The sequence below is a fragment of the Vicia villosa genome, linkage group LG7 (assembly GCF_029867415.1).
Source record: "Vicia villosa cultivar HV-30 ecotype Madison, WI linkage group LG7, Vvil1.0, whole genome shotgun sequence".
In the NCBI taxonomy this organism is placed as follows: Eukaryota; Viridiplantae; Streptophyta; class Magnoliopsida; order Fabales; family Fabaceae; genus Vicia; species Vicia villosa.
In genome coordinates, this window is record NC_081186.1 from 65,787,632 (window position 1) to 65,802,343 (window position 14,712).

Sequence of the window (14,712 nt, forward strand, 5' to 3'; positions counted from 1 at the left end):
GTGAAGCATGTCAGAAGGGCAAGTTCTCCAAACCTGCATTCAAGTCCAAGAATGTTGTTTCTACCTCAAGGCCATTAGAACTCCTGCACATTGATCTGTTTGGCCCAGTCAAAACAGCATCTGTCAGAGGGAAGAAATATGGATTAGTCATCGTAGATGATTATAGTCGCTGGACGTGGGTAAAATTATTGAAACACAAGGATGAGACTCATTCAGTGTTCTTTGATTTCTGCATTCAGATTCAATTTGAAAAAGAGTGTAAAATCATAAAGGTTAGAAGTGATCATGGTGGTGAATTTGAGAACAGATCCTTTGAAGAATTCTTCAAAGAAAATGGTATTGCCCATGATTTCTCTTGTCCTAGAACTCCACAGCAAAATGGAGTTGTAGAACGAAAGAATAGGACTCTGCAAGAAATGGCCAGAACCATGATCAATGAAACCAGTATGGCTAAGCATTTCTGGGCAGAAGCAATAAACACTGCATGCTATATTCAGAATAGAATCTCTATCAGACCTATTCTAAATAAGACTCCTTATGAATTGTGGAAGAATAAAAAGCCCAACATTTCATATTTCCATCCTTTTGGATGTGTATGCTTTATTCTGAACACTAAAGATCATCTTGGTAAGTTTGATTCCAAAGCTCAAAAATGTTTCCTTCTTGGATATTCTGAACGCTCAAAAGGCTACAGAGTATACAATACTGAAACATTGATTGTGGAAGAATCAATCAATATCAGGTTTGATGATAAGCTTGGTTCTGAAAAACCAAAGCAGTTTGATGATTTTGCAGATTGTGATATTGACATATCAGAAGTTGTTGAGCCAAGAAGCAACGCATCAGAAGCAGAGCTTCTCAGAAGCAAAGAATCTGAAGATCAAGTATCAGCTTCTCTGGACAATCTAAGCATTTCTGAAGAACCATCTGTCAGAAGATCATCCAGACTCACTTCTGGTCATTCAGAAGATGTCATTCTTGGAAAGAAGGATGATCCAATCAGAACAAGAGCATTCCTTAAGAACAATGCAGACTGTCAATTAGGTCTTGTATCTTTGATCGAGCCAACTTCTGTTGATCATGCTCTAGAAGATCCAGACTGGATAATTGCTATGCAAGAAGAAATGAATCAGTTTACAAGGAATGATGTTTGGGATCTTGTTCCTAGACCAGATGAATTCAATATAGTCAGTACAAAATGGGTCTTCAGAAACAAGTCCAGAATGAGAAGATGAGAAGTTCTTATGTATGAGTATATTCTGAAATGGAATTTCTTTTATAAGAAGTTCTGATTGAAATCAATTAGAAATTGTGATTCAGTTATTACTAACGTTTTATTGTCTAAGTTGATTCAGAATCTCTTTAAAAGCAAAACAGCTGTAACTGGCTATCCAGATGGTAAACACGTGTTCACTATTCCTGGACGAGCGTGCGTGCAGTTGAGGGGACGTCTACTTAGGTAACTGTGCAAATCACGTCTTTTGTCATTATTATCTCTCCTCACGTCACGTAACATTAAATGCTTTTCATCATTTACTCTCTTTCAGTTTTCTTTTTATATTCTTCAAACGGTTCTTTTCCCTCTTATATTTCTCTCACTTTGCATTCAGTTTCTTTTTCGTTCTCTCTCTCTGCATTCATATCATAAACCCTAGCAGTTTCCAATATCTGCAACTTCATCATGAATCCATCGTCAAGCTCTGGGAATCAAGATAATGATCGGAAACAAAAGAGAAAGGCAACTGCTGAACCAGAAACCAAACCCAAAAAGATAAAGATCACCTATGACCCTCTCAAGGTGAATTCAATCGAAGCAAAGTTATCTGGAAACTATTCTAGACGTGTGTTTCAACCCCCTGGTGAAAGCCCTCCATCATCTCCATCGTCTTCCTCATCTTTTTACCTTCAAGACTCAACTTCCTCCTCATCTAACCTTTCCTCTCCCTCAACCCATCCATCAGATATTTCTTCACCTCTCTCACACCCTTTTCCCACCAGAACACCTAATCCCTATAGTATTGTTTTTCCCGACTCCAGGTTCACTGTCAACCCTCCAACCCCTACCACTCAATCACTTCTGAGCTTTTACATTCTGATGTAAATGGCTGGTTGGAGATTCTGGGTGCTGCTCACCTTAACCATCTGGATGAGTATGCTACAAACAACCTTTGGGATACCTTTCGTCAGGATTTTCTGGTTAGGGCTACAGACACTCAGAGAAGGATCATGTCTGAAGCTCCTGGTACTCATGGTCTTCGGTTGGAAGTTGGTGAAAGCAGCTATCACCATCTCATCAGGAACAGAAGTGTTCTTGAGAAGAAGATACCTGCAGAAGAGTTGGAAGAAGAAAATCTCTGCAGAGACATCGTGGTGTGGAAACCATGGTTTCCTGTGCTGACTGGAGATTTTCAGTGGCTGTTTAACTGGTTCAGAATGAACCCTTCTGAAAAAGCACCTCACATGGTCTTTCCAGTAGTGGTCTATCCTGCTGAAGTTGCGGGTCCTACTCCTCCAACAAACCTAGCAGCTATTCTTCAAGCGTTGGAAGTTGGAACTTCTGAGCTGCCTAAACCAGAATATGCTAAGGCTACTTCTGAGTCAGACTCAGATGAGGAAATGGAAGATGCACAAGCTGACGATCTCCCAAAAGATCACCCTGCTGAGATTGCTGTCCCTTTTGGCAGAAATTCAGGTGCCTCTTCTTCTGGTGAAACCTCAGCTCTGTTGGAGACCTTGGAAGCTCTTCATCAGAATCAAGCTATGCTGGCTTCTCGATTGGACGCGCAAGAAGTAGCCAATGCTGAGTTTCGCTCCTTCATGGCAAGGTAAACTACAAGCACCGACGGGATTCATGATGTTCTGGCGCGGATTTTGCGTAGGCTAGGATCTTAGTCCTTTGGTCTTAGTAGTTCTCTTTTCTTGTTGCATCTGTTTTCCTGCATTCACCTTTTGTAACTTTTCTTTTTGATTATCAATGAAAAGTTTCTTTGTTTTCACATTCCAGTAATTTTATTTGTCGTTTTATACATCTGAATCTTTTGAAATATTCTTTTTGATGTTATGACAAAAAGGGGGAGAAGATAAATGATAAATGATTTGATTAATCTATCAGCTGCTGGGTAAAGCTCCCACACATTTACTAACAAGAACTGCAAGTTCTATATGGTTTAAGTGTTTTGCAGGTATAAAGAAGTGAAGACAAGAAGCAAACACAAGAAGCAAAACCATAAGAAGTGTTATTCTGTAAAAAGAATAAGCTCATGGAAACTGAAGCAAGCTGAGTGCTGTCAAGCTTCAGATATCAGAAGCAAGAAAGAAAAATGAATCAGAAGCACTGATAATAGAAGTTGATTAATATTTGTCTATTTGTTTTGACAAAATTCTATTTGCTCTGATACATTATTTTAACCTATATGGCTCTGATACATATCATGTGTTCTAATATACATTTTATGTTCTGACTCGTTCATGCTGACTTTTGTCGTTTAGTTTTTGTTCTGTAACATTTCAGGATGTAGAGATGCTCTGATGATGCTCTGGTACATTCAACAATGTTCTGATACAAATCTAGCATGAAGTGATGTTGGTAGAAATTCAAAGCTCTGAAGCTATCCGAGGGAAGCAGAAATCAAAAGCTGTGAATGTTCTAAAGATCCAGAAAACTCAAGTTCTGAAGCTGTCCTAAATGGAAGCAGAAATCAGAAGCTGTGAATGTTCTGAAGATCAAAGAAATTCAAGTTCTGAAGCTGTCCTAGATGGAAGCAGGAATCAGAAGCTGTGAGTGTTCTAAGGATCTAAAGAAATTCTAGTTCTGAAGCTGTCCAATGGAAGCAGAAGTCAGAAGCTATGAATTCTCTGAAGACAGAAGCTTATATGATCGTCTCTACCGAAATAATCAGGGAAGTCTTTTATTAAAAGTTCTTCGAGTATTTATTTCAGGGGGAGATTATTTATCTCAGGGGGAGATTGTTAATCTCAGGGGGAGACATATTCATATGCTTATGCTATAGCTGTGTAATTTGTCTTTTGCCGTCTGCTCTTTCTGATCGCAAATTCATATCATTTATATATGTTTTTGTCATCATCAAAAAGGGGGAGATTGTTAGAACAAGATTTGTTCTGATCAATTATCTTAGTTTTGATGATAACAATAATATGAATTTTGCTTAAGATAATATGGTACTCTAATCCAATGCAATTTCCTTTTCAGGAAATATATAAAGAGTATGCATAATTCAGCGCTCAGAAGCTTTGTCTCAAAGGGTTCAGCATGCAACATCAGAACATGGTCTAGCAAGACATCAGAAGATGGTCGAAGCAGAATCAGAACATGGGTCTATGGAAGCATCAGAAGAACATGAGATCAGAAGCACTGAAGTTCTGATGGTATCACGCTCAGAAGCACTTCAGGTCAGAAGATCAGAAGATGCTATGCACCAAGCTGTTTGACTCTGATGATATTCAAACGTTGTATTCACAAACATCAGATCAGAAGGAAGTACAAGTGGCAGGCTACGCTGACTGACAAAAGGAACGTTAAAAGCTATTAAAGGCAACGTCAGTAGACACAGCGTGAACAAGGCTCGAGGTAGTTGACAAAAGCGTATAACATTAAATGCGATGCTGTACGGATCACGCAAAGCATTAAATGCACTCAACGGTCATCTTCTCAACGCCTATAAATATGAAGTTCTGATGAGAAGCAAGGTTAACGACTCTGAACAAGATTATTCAAAAAGACTTGCTAAAACGCTGTTAAACCAAAAGCTCAGAATCTTCATCTTCATCAAAGCTCACTACATTGCTGTTGTAATATATTAGTGAGATTAAGTTTAAACGTTAAGAGAAATATCACAGTTTGTGATTATAGCTTTTAAGAAGCATTTGTAATACTCTTAGAATTGATTACATTAAGTTGTAAGGAACTAGAGTGATCGTGTGGATCAGAATACTCTAGGAAGTCTTAGAGGTTATCTAAGCAGGTTGTAACTAGAGTGATCGTGTGGATCAGTATACTCTAGAAAGTCTTAGAGGGTGTCTAAGCAGTTGTTCCTGGAGTGATCAGTGTGTGATAAGAAGACTCTGGAAGACTTAGTTGCTGACTAAGTGGAAAACCATTGTAATCCGTGCGATTAGTGGATTAAATCCTCAGTTGAGGTAAATCATCTCTGCGGGGGTGGACTGGAGTAGTTTAGTTAACAACGAACCAGGATAAAAATAACTGTGCAATTTATTTTTATCTGTCAAGTTTTTAAAGCTACACTTATTCAAACCCCCCCTTTCTAAGTGTTTTTCTACCCTTCAGATTCTTGGGATTGAAATTCAAAGTGATAGAAAGCAGTCAAATTATGCTTATCTCAAGAGGCATACCTACGGAAGATTCTCGACAAGTTTGGTATGCCGATCTCAAAGCCTGTTGTGACTCTGACAAATCCTTAATTCAAGTTGAGTATTGATCAGTGTCCCAGTACTGATGTCTAAAGAGCGTATATGAATAGAATTCCTTATGCTAATATAGTAGGTTCTTTGATGTATGTTATGGTATGCACAAAACTCGATATAACATATGCAGTAAGTCTTGTAAGCAGGTACATGGTGAATCATGGAAAGGCTCACGGGCAAGCTGTGAAGTGGATTCTAAGGTACATAAATGGATATCTAAACAAAGTTCTAATTTATGGTGGAGCCTTGGGTGAAGATAGTAAATCAATAATCAAAGGATATGTTGACTCTGATTATGAAGGTTGTATGGATTCCAGAAAATTTATTTCTGGATATGTTTTCACTATGCTTGGCATTTTTTATTAGTTAAAAAGCAACACTTTAAAGGTTGTTGCTTTATCAACCACTTAAGAGGAATATATTACCCTCACTGAAGTTGTTAAAGAAGCATTGTGGCTTGAAGGTTTTGCGAATGAGTTGAAACTTCAAGGTCGAGGTATCACTGTTAAATGTGATAGTCAAAGTGCCATGCATCCGTCGAAGAACTCAACATATCATGAGCCAACCAAGCACATCGATGTTAGGTTGCATTTCATCAAAGGAGTAATCGAGCGTGGAAAAGTCCAAGTGTTGAAGGTTTCAACATATCACAATGCTGCTGATATGATCACAAAGACATTGCCTAGTTGCAAGGAGAATTATCCATTATATACAATTGATAAAGCTGCATGAAGAAAGCTAGTTTGTTCTTTGATGTTATAGAGTTTGATCCAAGGTGGAGCTTTGTGAGAATTGGATCAAACTCTAGTGGATCGAAGAGTAGCTTCTAGTTCGACAAGATTTATGCATGAGGTCGAAGCTTGTTCGCATGCTGCTATCAAAGTAGTGCGTGTTGTAGTCGAAGGTGTTCTAAGATGAATTAGTCAGAATGCTAGGGTCGTTAGTATTTCAAATTGGACCTGTTATGTCCAATTGTTTAAGTTAGCTTATACCCTAAATTGACTTGTAATGGGTATTAGTGAAAAGCCCATTAGTTTAGTATGTTAGGTTTATTATAAATAGCATACTAGTCTCTCATCATTGCATACGGCGAATCTTAATTTAGGATAAGAGGGTTATTTGTTATTCTTGTAAAACTTGTAATCTTATTTCAAATAGAAAGTAAAGAATAACAATTTTAACCAATTCGTTGTTGTTCTTCTTGTTTCCGATTGTATTCCCTATTATATTATGTTCTTGACATCGTTTTCACAAATCATAACCATTAAATTTATATAAACACTTGACTTTTTCTTTAATCACTTTCATCAAATTTATATAAATATTTAACTTTTTCTTTAATCATATTTAAGCGCCATTTATGAATAATTATGATACATCGACCCGTTAACATATCAATTAATCTCTTAACTTAATTAACTTAAATAATTGTACCTATTCTCTTCTCTTAAGACATTCTCTTAAGTTGACCAATTTAATTAATTTCCTTTTTCTAACTCGTGTAGTTCTTCGTTTGTACTCCCTCCGTTTCTTTATAAGGGTCACTTTTGTGGAAAAAAATTATTTCAATTTAATTGTCACTTTTAAATTTCAATGTAGTAATTATTATAGTTTTGTCAAAATTACCCCTAACTAATTATTATGAGAGAGAAAAAAGTATATTGAAATGATTAAAAGTTAAGGGTTATTATAGACAAAAGAAAAATTATAGTTTAAAAGTAACAACCATTATTAATTTTTTTAATATGTGTAAAAAATCAAAATATGACAATTAAAAAGGAACGGAAAGAGTAGGGGTGTTCATTGGTTTGGGTAAATCCGAACCAAATCAGAATTCAAACCAAACCATAATGTTTGGGTTGGATATTTTTTCAGTTCGGGCAAGAACCGAACCAAACCAATGAAATCCAATGACAATTGATTCGGGCATCAGATTTTCAATGTTCTACCCGCAAGCCCAACCCAAACCAACCATAATTAATTATCATGAAAATTACTACCAAGTATTGAACTTCGATAAGAAAAAATGTAAAACGTCGTATGTGGACAAATAATGCTATTTTAATTTGTTATTAGAAAGTTGTTAGTGTAATATGACAACTGAGCATAGAGTTATGAAACACATTCATTATCATACTAACTCAAATGACAACTTATAGAATTCTTAATGCTAGATATTTGTCTTGTTAGAAGATATATTTGAATCTATTAGACTATGTTTGCGAGTTTGGAAGGGAGGGGAAGGGGGGGGGGGGGGGGGGGGGGGGAGGTTTCCGAAAACGGAAATAAAAAAAATATAGAAAAATATTTGACATTTTTTGAAAAAATTATTTTGTTTAGAATGATAAAAGAGTCGTTATTATTACTAAATTTTTAATTTTCGGGATAGTATAACAACTTCAAAGATATTTGAAAAATTTATGTAAGTCCTCCAAAACTTTCCTTCAATACAATTTTTGAGTTCTCCATTCATGGGGGTTTTTGTGTTATGAATAAAATCAAACCCTCCAAAATCTTTTTATTTTTTCACCAAATTCTTCCTATTTTCAAAAACCCCTCCCCTCCATTCCCCTCTATACTCACAAACAAAGCCTAAAGAAAAAATTGCTAGTATAATATTTACAATTGAACACTATTTATATTATATTTTTTATATTATTATGAAAAATTAATTTCTTTAAATTAGTTATTCTTTTCAAATATTCTTGCATTATTGTATTTACCCCATCAATCCAACCCAAACGAATTTGTTGTTTTTCATTTTGATTCAGACTTTATTGCAAAAATTGATAAATTCAATTCAAACCAGTTCATTTAATTTTAATCGATTTAAGTATCAGATTCTTTCAAAACTAAAACAAATCAGCCCGCGAATACTCCTAGAAGGAGTAATAATTTCACTTCAGTTCATCTCTAATCAATCTAAACACAACTTTACAAAGTAAACTCTTCACGGTCAATTCAGTCCTAATAACTCCTCACAAAACATTTACAATTACTTACGCTACTAGAACATTCTCCCCAAAACCCCATTGAGTACTCAACCAACAAATCAAATCCCAAATTCCCTAAGTTACACGTTAACATGACATTCAACAAGAAAACAAAGAGAACGACAAATTCAAAGTACTTGTGTATCTTATTGTGAATCTAAACATTCATAACTCCTTCATTCATTCATTCACATTTTTTCTATACATTGTATCAAGACAAAACTTAAAAAAAAAAAAGATAACCCTTTTTTTTCTCTCTCACAAAACCCATTCCTCTAATAATTTTATTCTTTCCATTCTAACTTGAAACTTCCTCCAAAAGCTTATACCTTCTCACCTTATTCCTGAAAACATGTTTGGTAGCACCCACACTATTTGTATTGCCACTTTTTATAACACCTTCGGATCTTGTCCTCCTCAATTTCTCTTCCAAAGCACCATTTGTAATGATTCTCTTCCGAGTCGAAACTATAACCGGTGGAGATGTTGATGACAATGGTGATTTTGCTTCTGTTGATGGTGATTTTGGTTTCTTCATAGGTTTTGGAAGTTGAAGATGAATAACACCACCACCACAACCGCCACCACCACCACCACCACCACCACCACCAACACCGCCGCCACCACTTCCTTTAATTAGTCCTTTTTTCACAATACAATTTTTTATAATTTTCTTGTTCTTTCCTTCATCCTCCGTGCTTCCATTATTCTTATAAGATGATGAAGAATTTGATGAGTTTGGTGAATCTTCTTGACTCAAACACCAATTACATGTTCCAGAAAATTCTGTTCTCGGATACAAATTACTACAGTACCTACAAAAAATTTCATTGAAAAATTGAAAAAAATATCAAAATACTACACAAATAACAAAAAAACATTTAACTCTTCCATAACTTTTTTTTTCCTCAACGGAAGTGATTCAAACCGTGAACGGTAGGATTCGAACCTGATAATAAAGTTATGGCGAATTGAGCTATATTTGCAAACTTAGTATAGATAAATAATGATAAAAAAATTTAAGTGATATTTAAATATTTTTTAAAAATTTACCTGTGTTGAGATCTGAATTGGCAGATTTTGCAATGAAAAAGCTGATCAGAGAAACCAAGATCACCACACATGCAACACTCGACGGGCTTTGAGGGTGTTCCTTTGTTTGTCATGTTTTGGTTTTCATGGAGAGAAAGAGAGAGAATTGAAAAGATGAAGAAGGAGTGGAGTATAATTATGGCCACAAATAAAAAAGGTGAAGAGAGACCCACAAAAGATGAAAACCGAGTTAAACAACATATAGACTTTTGAGTTTGCGTGTCACCGTGTTTGTGAGGTTTGTTGTATATATAAAAGAAATGTATACACGGATTTGGGGTTGATGAAAGAAAAGGAATTCAATTAATAATAGAGGCTTGATAGGGACATTCTTTATTTTTATTTCCACATGCTTGCTAGCCTTTTTCTTTATATAAATATTAAAGTAAATATATGTTTAATCCTAAATCAATATTAATAGATGGAATGTTATTATCAAATTATAAATCTTTATATTTATATTTAAGTAAGGATTCACGTCCACCAAACCAAAGTCTAAAAATAACGTGATGGACGAAACATACATAGTTGAGGATGTAATTTTAAAACATATATACCTTTTTCACAAAAAAAATAAAGGTGGGACGATGAATGTTTGCGAGTTATGCACTGTTTAGCTCTAAAATTATAAATATTTATTTAAATATTTGTGCCTGCAAAAGTTCATATAAGCGAGCATAAAATTTTAGTTTGTTCTAAAAAAGTGGGAACAAACGGATTAGATCTGTTTTGCCCGATTGAATGACTTTCTAAGGACGAAAAAAATTACAATCAAAATTTCCATGTCATTCTAATTATGATCTTTCTAATAAAATAACACTCACATTTTTATCAATAAAAATATTACTTAAAAATTATTTTATGAGACTCTTCAAAATGTTTTTTATTTTATTTTTTTATAATTCATATCTAAAAAGAATAGTATGAAAAAGATAAAATATTTAAAATAATCAAAATCAATTTCCAATTTAATTTTTTGGCTTAATTGCAATTTTGGTCCCTCTATTATTAATTTTTTGGGGTTTTGGCCCCCCTATTTTAAAATATGAAATTTTGGTCCCTTTGTTTTTGGTTTTTGAGGATTTTGGTCCCCCTATAAATCCGAAGATAGTTTTTAATGAAATGAAACTCAAATTAATGACATTTTCAACATAAATCTTAAATAAAAATAGCTTTTTTGAACAAATCATTGGTGAACTGGCACTGACACATCATCAATAAGAGTATCATTTCATTTAAAATTGCCTTCGAATTTGCAAGGGGACCAAAATCCTCAAAAAACTAAAATATAGGGACTAAAATTCCGCATTTTAAAATAGAGGGACCAAAACCCAAAAAAATTAATAATAGAGGGACCAAAATTGCAATTAAACCTAATTTTTTTTCACAAAGAGACTCTTTTTAAATTTTTTTAAGTTCAAATAATCTTTTATTCTCTATAAATTTACATGTTTTTAATTTTCGTTTTGATATATATTTTTGGATAAAATTTTTAAATATTAAATTTCATTTAATTTAATGTCTAAAGTTAAAATTCGCAAGAAAAACAAAAGATTTTTATTTGGATTTTTCTATAAATTTTAACTTTAGAAATTAAAACTAAAAGAATTTTAACGTTTAAAAATTATTTGTAAAAAAGATAAAGTCATGAAAATCAAATTTACACCAACGAATAAGGATTTAAAAAACTTTTAATTATAATATTCGTTTTAATTAATATAATTTTGTTTATATATAATTTAAATACATTAATTATTTAATATATTTAAAGAGTAAATTATTTTTTTATATTGAATCATTAATATAATCTGATTTATGTATAATTTATATACATTAGGTCGTTAATATATTTAAAAATTAAAAAATATTAATAAAGTATTGGAGGGTGCCTAGTGAGAAAGAGTTTGGGTCTCAAAGGTATGCTTTTCTTGAGGTCTAAAATTCGAATGAGCTTAGAGCATCCACATCCATCATACCCATTTGGATTCTTTAAATGGGTCACACTCATTATTTTATATTATATTACACTTTTACATTATTTAAACAACTCTACTACATTTTCAAATATCCATACAACCCATCAAATATTTTAGAATGGGTCCCATTAAACCTCACAATATTCCTCATATTAAAATGCTTTACGTTCATTTCACTTAAATAATTAATATAATGCACAGCTGGAACTTGTAGGAGCGTGTTTCAACTAGGGAACGGTTGAATATGTAGAAACGGTATTTTTCATGAAATATCCATAATTTCTGATAAGTATCTTTGAAAACCGTGTAGAAACGTTTAAATTTCAGGCGATATTCATGCTCTTAGGAATAATTTTCGGAAATTACGTGGGACAATCATGTTTTCGGATGGATTAGTCGGTACAGAAGATAATATTTTCGAGTGAATTAGTCGGTACGAAGGAGACCAATCTATAAAAAATATATACAGAGCGTCACATACCATATTTATAAATATTTAAATAAAACTGTTATATTATTAAAGTTTAATTAATAATAAAACCTGATATTATATTCCGACATTGCATACGAACGAGCGTGGACGACTGACTTAAGGTGAAAGAAATAAAATAATACTATAAATACTAGAAATTGTATGAAAAAAATAAAGTGTTGCTGTTGGATTTTGTGTTAAAATAACATATTTCTATAATTAAAAAGTTGTAGTTGATTGATTTGTCTGTGGTCCAGTTTGTCCTTATAATATTCCAAAGAAAGAGTGGTTATGGTGAGGGCCTCTAAGCCTTTGATGGCAAAAGTCATATCTATGCTTGTAAATGGAATGGTAGATGCGGATTTCTTAATATGAAACATTGGGTTACCCTAAAAAGGCTATATGGAATTTTGAGGAACCTAACTTTATTGGAATCCAACACACTTTTTGATTCCACATTGTGAGAACTACAATGTTCTATCATGTCATATTCCATAATTAGATTCATTGGAATGCTATATTTGTATTTGTGAACAGTATAAAATTTGTGACATTATTTGTTCTGTATAAATAAAACATAATGTTTTTATATGTGAGTAAGCTATACTTTATGTGATTCTTTTGTTTTTAATTTATAGTTATATTAGTTTTAACTCAACTTTATTCCTTGTCTCTCTTTTGTTTGGAACATGGTTGCACAATTTTTTAATGCAAACCTGTAATGAATTAGCTCCTTGACTTACAGTTAAATCGATCTCTTAGTATAATGACCTCGCAAATCGATCATGATGTGGCGAGTTGGCTCGTATGATTTAGAGGTTACTTTAATTCGTCTATGTTAGTTGTAGTACTCTTTTAGGGTTTAATGAAATCTATAGAGAATAAGTTGAGGTCTTTTGATGTCAAGTGGTCTTGAGTTGCTGCATAGATATTGGTTCACAATATGTAAAGACGATGTGATTAAGAAAGATGCATAATGGTTCACAGTCCCTTAAGCATTGGGTCTGCAAGTACGAAGCCACTAAGACAAAATCATAGTGGTTCACAATCCCTTAAGTACTAGGTCTGTAAAGGCGTAGCAGTTAATGAATGAAAATTGTGATACAATACACAACGGAAAACAAAATTTTCCTTTAGTGATCCTTACGAATGGGCATGATCAGTGATAGGAATGGTTACCTCTTGTGGTGATTAAAAACTTAGATGCAAAATAGAATGAGTGATCACGAGCGTTGATGAAGAACAACGCCTTTACTCAGTCCACACGAACAAATGCCTTCAGTCAAAATGCTAGCTGATACGAATGAAGGCTTTGAGTGAGAGAGAAGGAAAATACGGCTAGGGTTTCTCAAACCGAATTTTCATCAAGTAAGAATGCTTCTGCACAAGATTTCAATTTATATAACCACTTGTATGGGCTGCAAGCTAAAAAGCCCACTTAAGTGTACGTACATCATACCTTATGATGTACCGTATATCACTTAAGCGTGTGGTACCTTACCATATTATGTATTTTACTTAAGTGTATCGTACCTTACGATGTTCTACAATTCACTCAAGTACACGTAGCTTATGGTGTTCCTTATTTAATTTATCTCTTCAAATTTGTCCTTGTGTGTGACCTTGTAGGTTCTCGCGACGTTGGCAGTTATATTAAATCACATATTTAACATAATAAATAGTGAGCGGTATCTAGCAACACATCACTGCTATCCAAGTCACGAACATGTCATGTGATCTGACAAAACCTTTTATGTGATAATACTTGTGTGTACAATTACTCTTTTGCCCTTATGTTTATATCGAACACAAGGCATAGACCGTGTCACCCTTGTGCAGTTCAACATTGGGCCCTTAGACATTTATTATATTATGCAGGATGGGAAAATTACATCTAGGCCACTTATGTCCCTCAACATGCTTTCTGGAGTACCCATCATTGTCTTTATGGTCATCTTGTTACGGACAATGTTTGATCAACAATAAAGTACTCGACTCTACATCTAGGGTTCATAATGGTTTCAGGTCGAAGGGTGATATACACCACTTATCACCTTGAGAATAACTTATGACACTTTGCATAACATTCTATGTAGAATTATCATAGCGGGTCAATTCAGTATAAATATTATTCCTAGAAGTGGATAATATTTGAATTGCTTTATATAATTATTTGTTTCGAAAGTATAATTATATGCATCTCCTGAGAAGTGTAGTTCTGATGAGAACTATTGTGATGCCTTATTTGGCGTTGTGTATGGATTGAAGAGGAACCATTGGTAAATATTGCACATGTATATCATTGTTGCACCTCATGCATCATATATGTCGGCGAACTAAATGACGAGTTACTGGTTCAGAAGAAGGGATCAACGATGAATCTAGGTCTAAAGAGGGACCAGATTTGAAGGGGAACATACAATTAGTGGATGAAACCGGTAACACAACTCTGATGTCCACAAATGTTACCACATGCATTTGAGTCGAAGTGTGGTCACATTGCATACATAAACACTTTGTGATTATTATGTTATCATGGATTATTTATATGTTTGATCAATGATATGAATAATGCTACGCTTGTTATCTTTTGCACCGTTAACATATTTTGAGTGTATTCTCACCCCAGTTTGCTTTATTTGTGGTATTTTGTACTCTTTTGGGGTACATATAATCAGTTTGCTTTAAGTTGAAGATGAATATGAAAAGATTTGTTTTTTTGAACTTGAAAAACTTA

The 14,712-nt window shown here is 33.8% G+C and overlaps 1 protein-coding gene across 1 annotated transcript; it reads right to left on the reverse strand.

Moving 5' to 3' along the window:
* Nucleotides 1-8,560: 8,560 nt before the first annotated feature.
* Nucleotides 8,561-9,781, reverse strand: LOC131617334 (uncharacterized). Its single transcript, XM_058888643.1, has 2 exons — nt 9,489-9,781; nt 8,561-9,250 (listed from the first exon to the last, which is right to left on the reverse strand). Exons 1-2 carry the CDS (start codon nt 9,599-9,601, stop codon nt 8,734-8,736), a joined length of 630 nt encoding a protein of 209 aa, XP_058744626.1. The 5' UTR covers nt 9,602-9,781; the 3' UTR covers nt 8,561-8,733.
* Between the last annotated feature and the right edge of the window lie 4,931 nt (nt 9,782-14,712).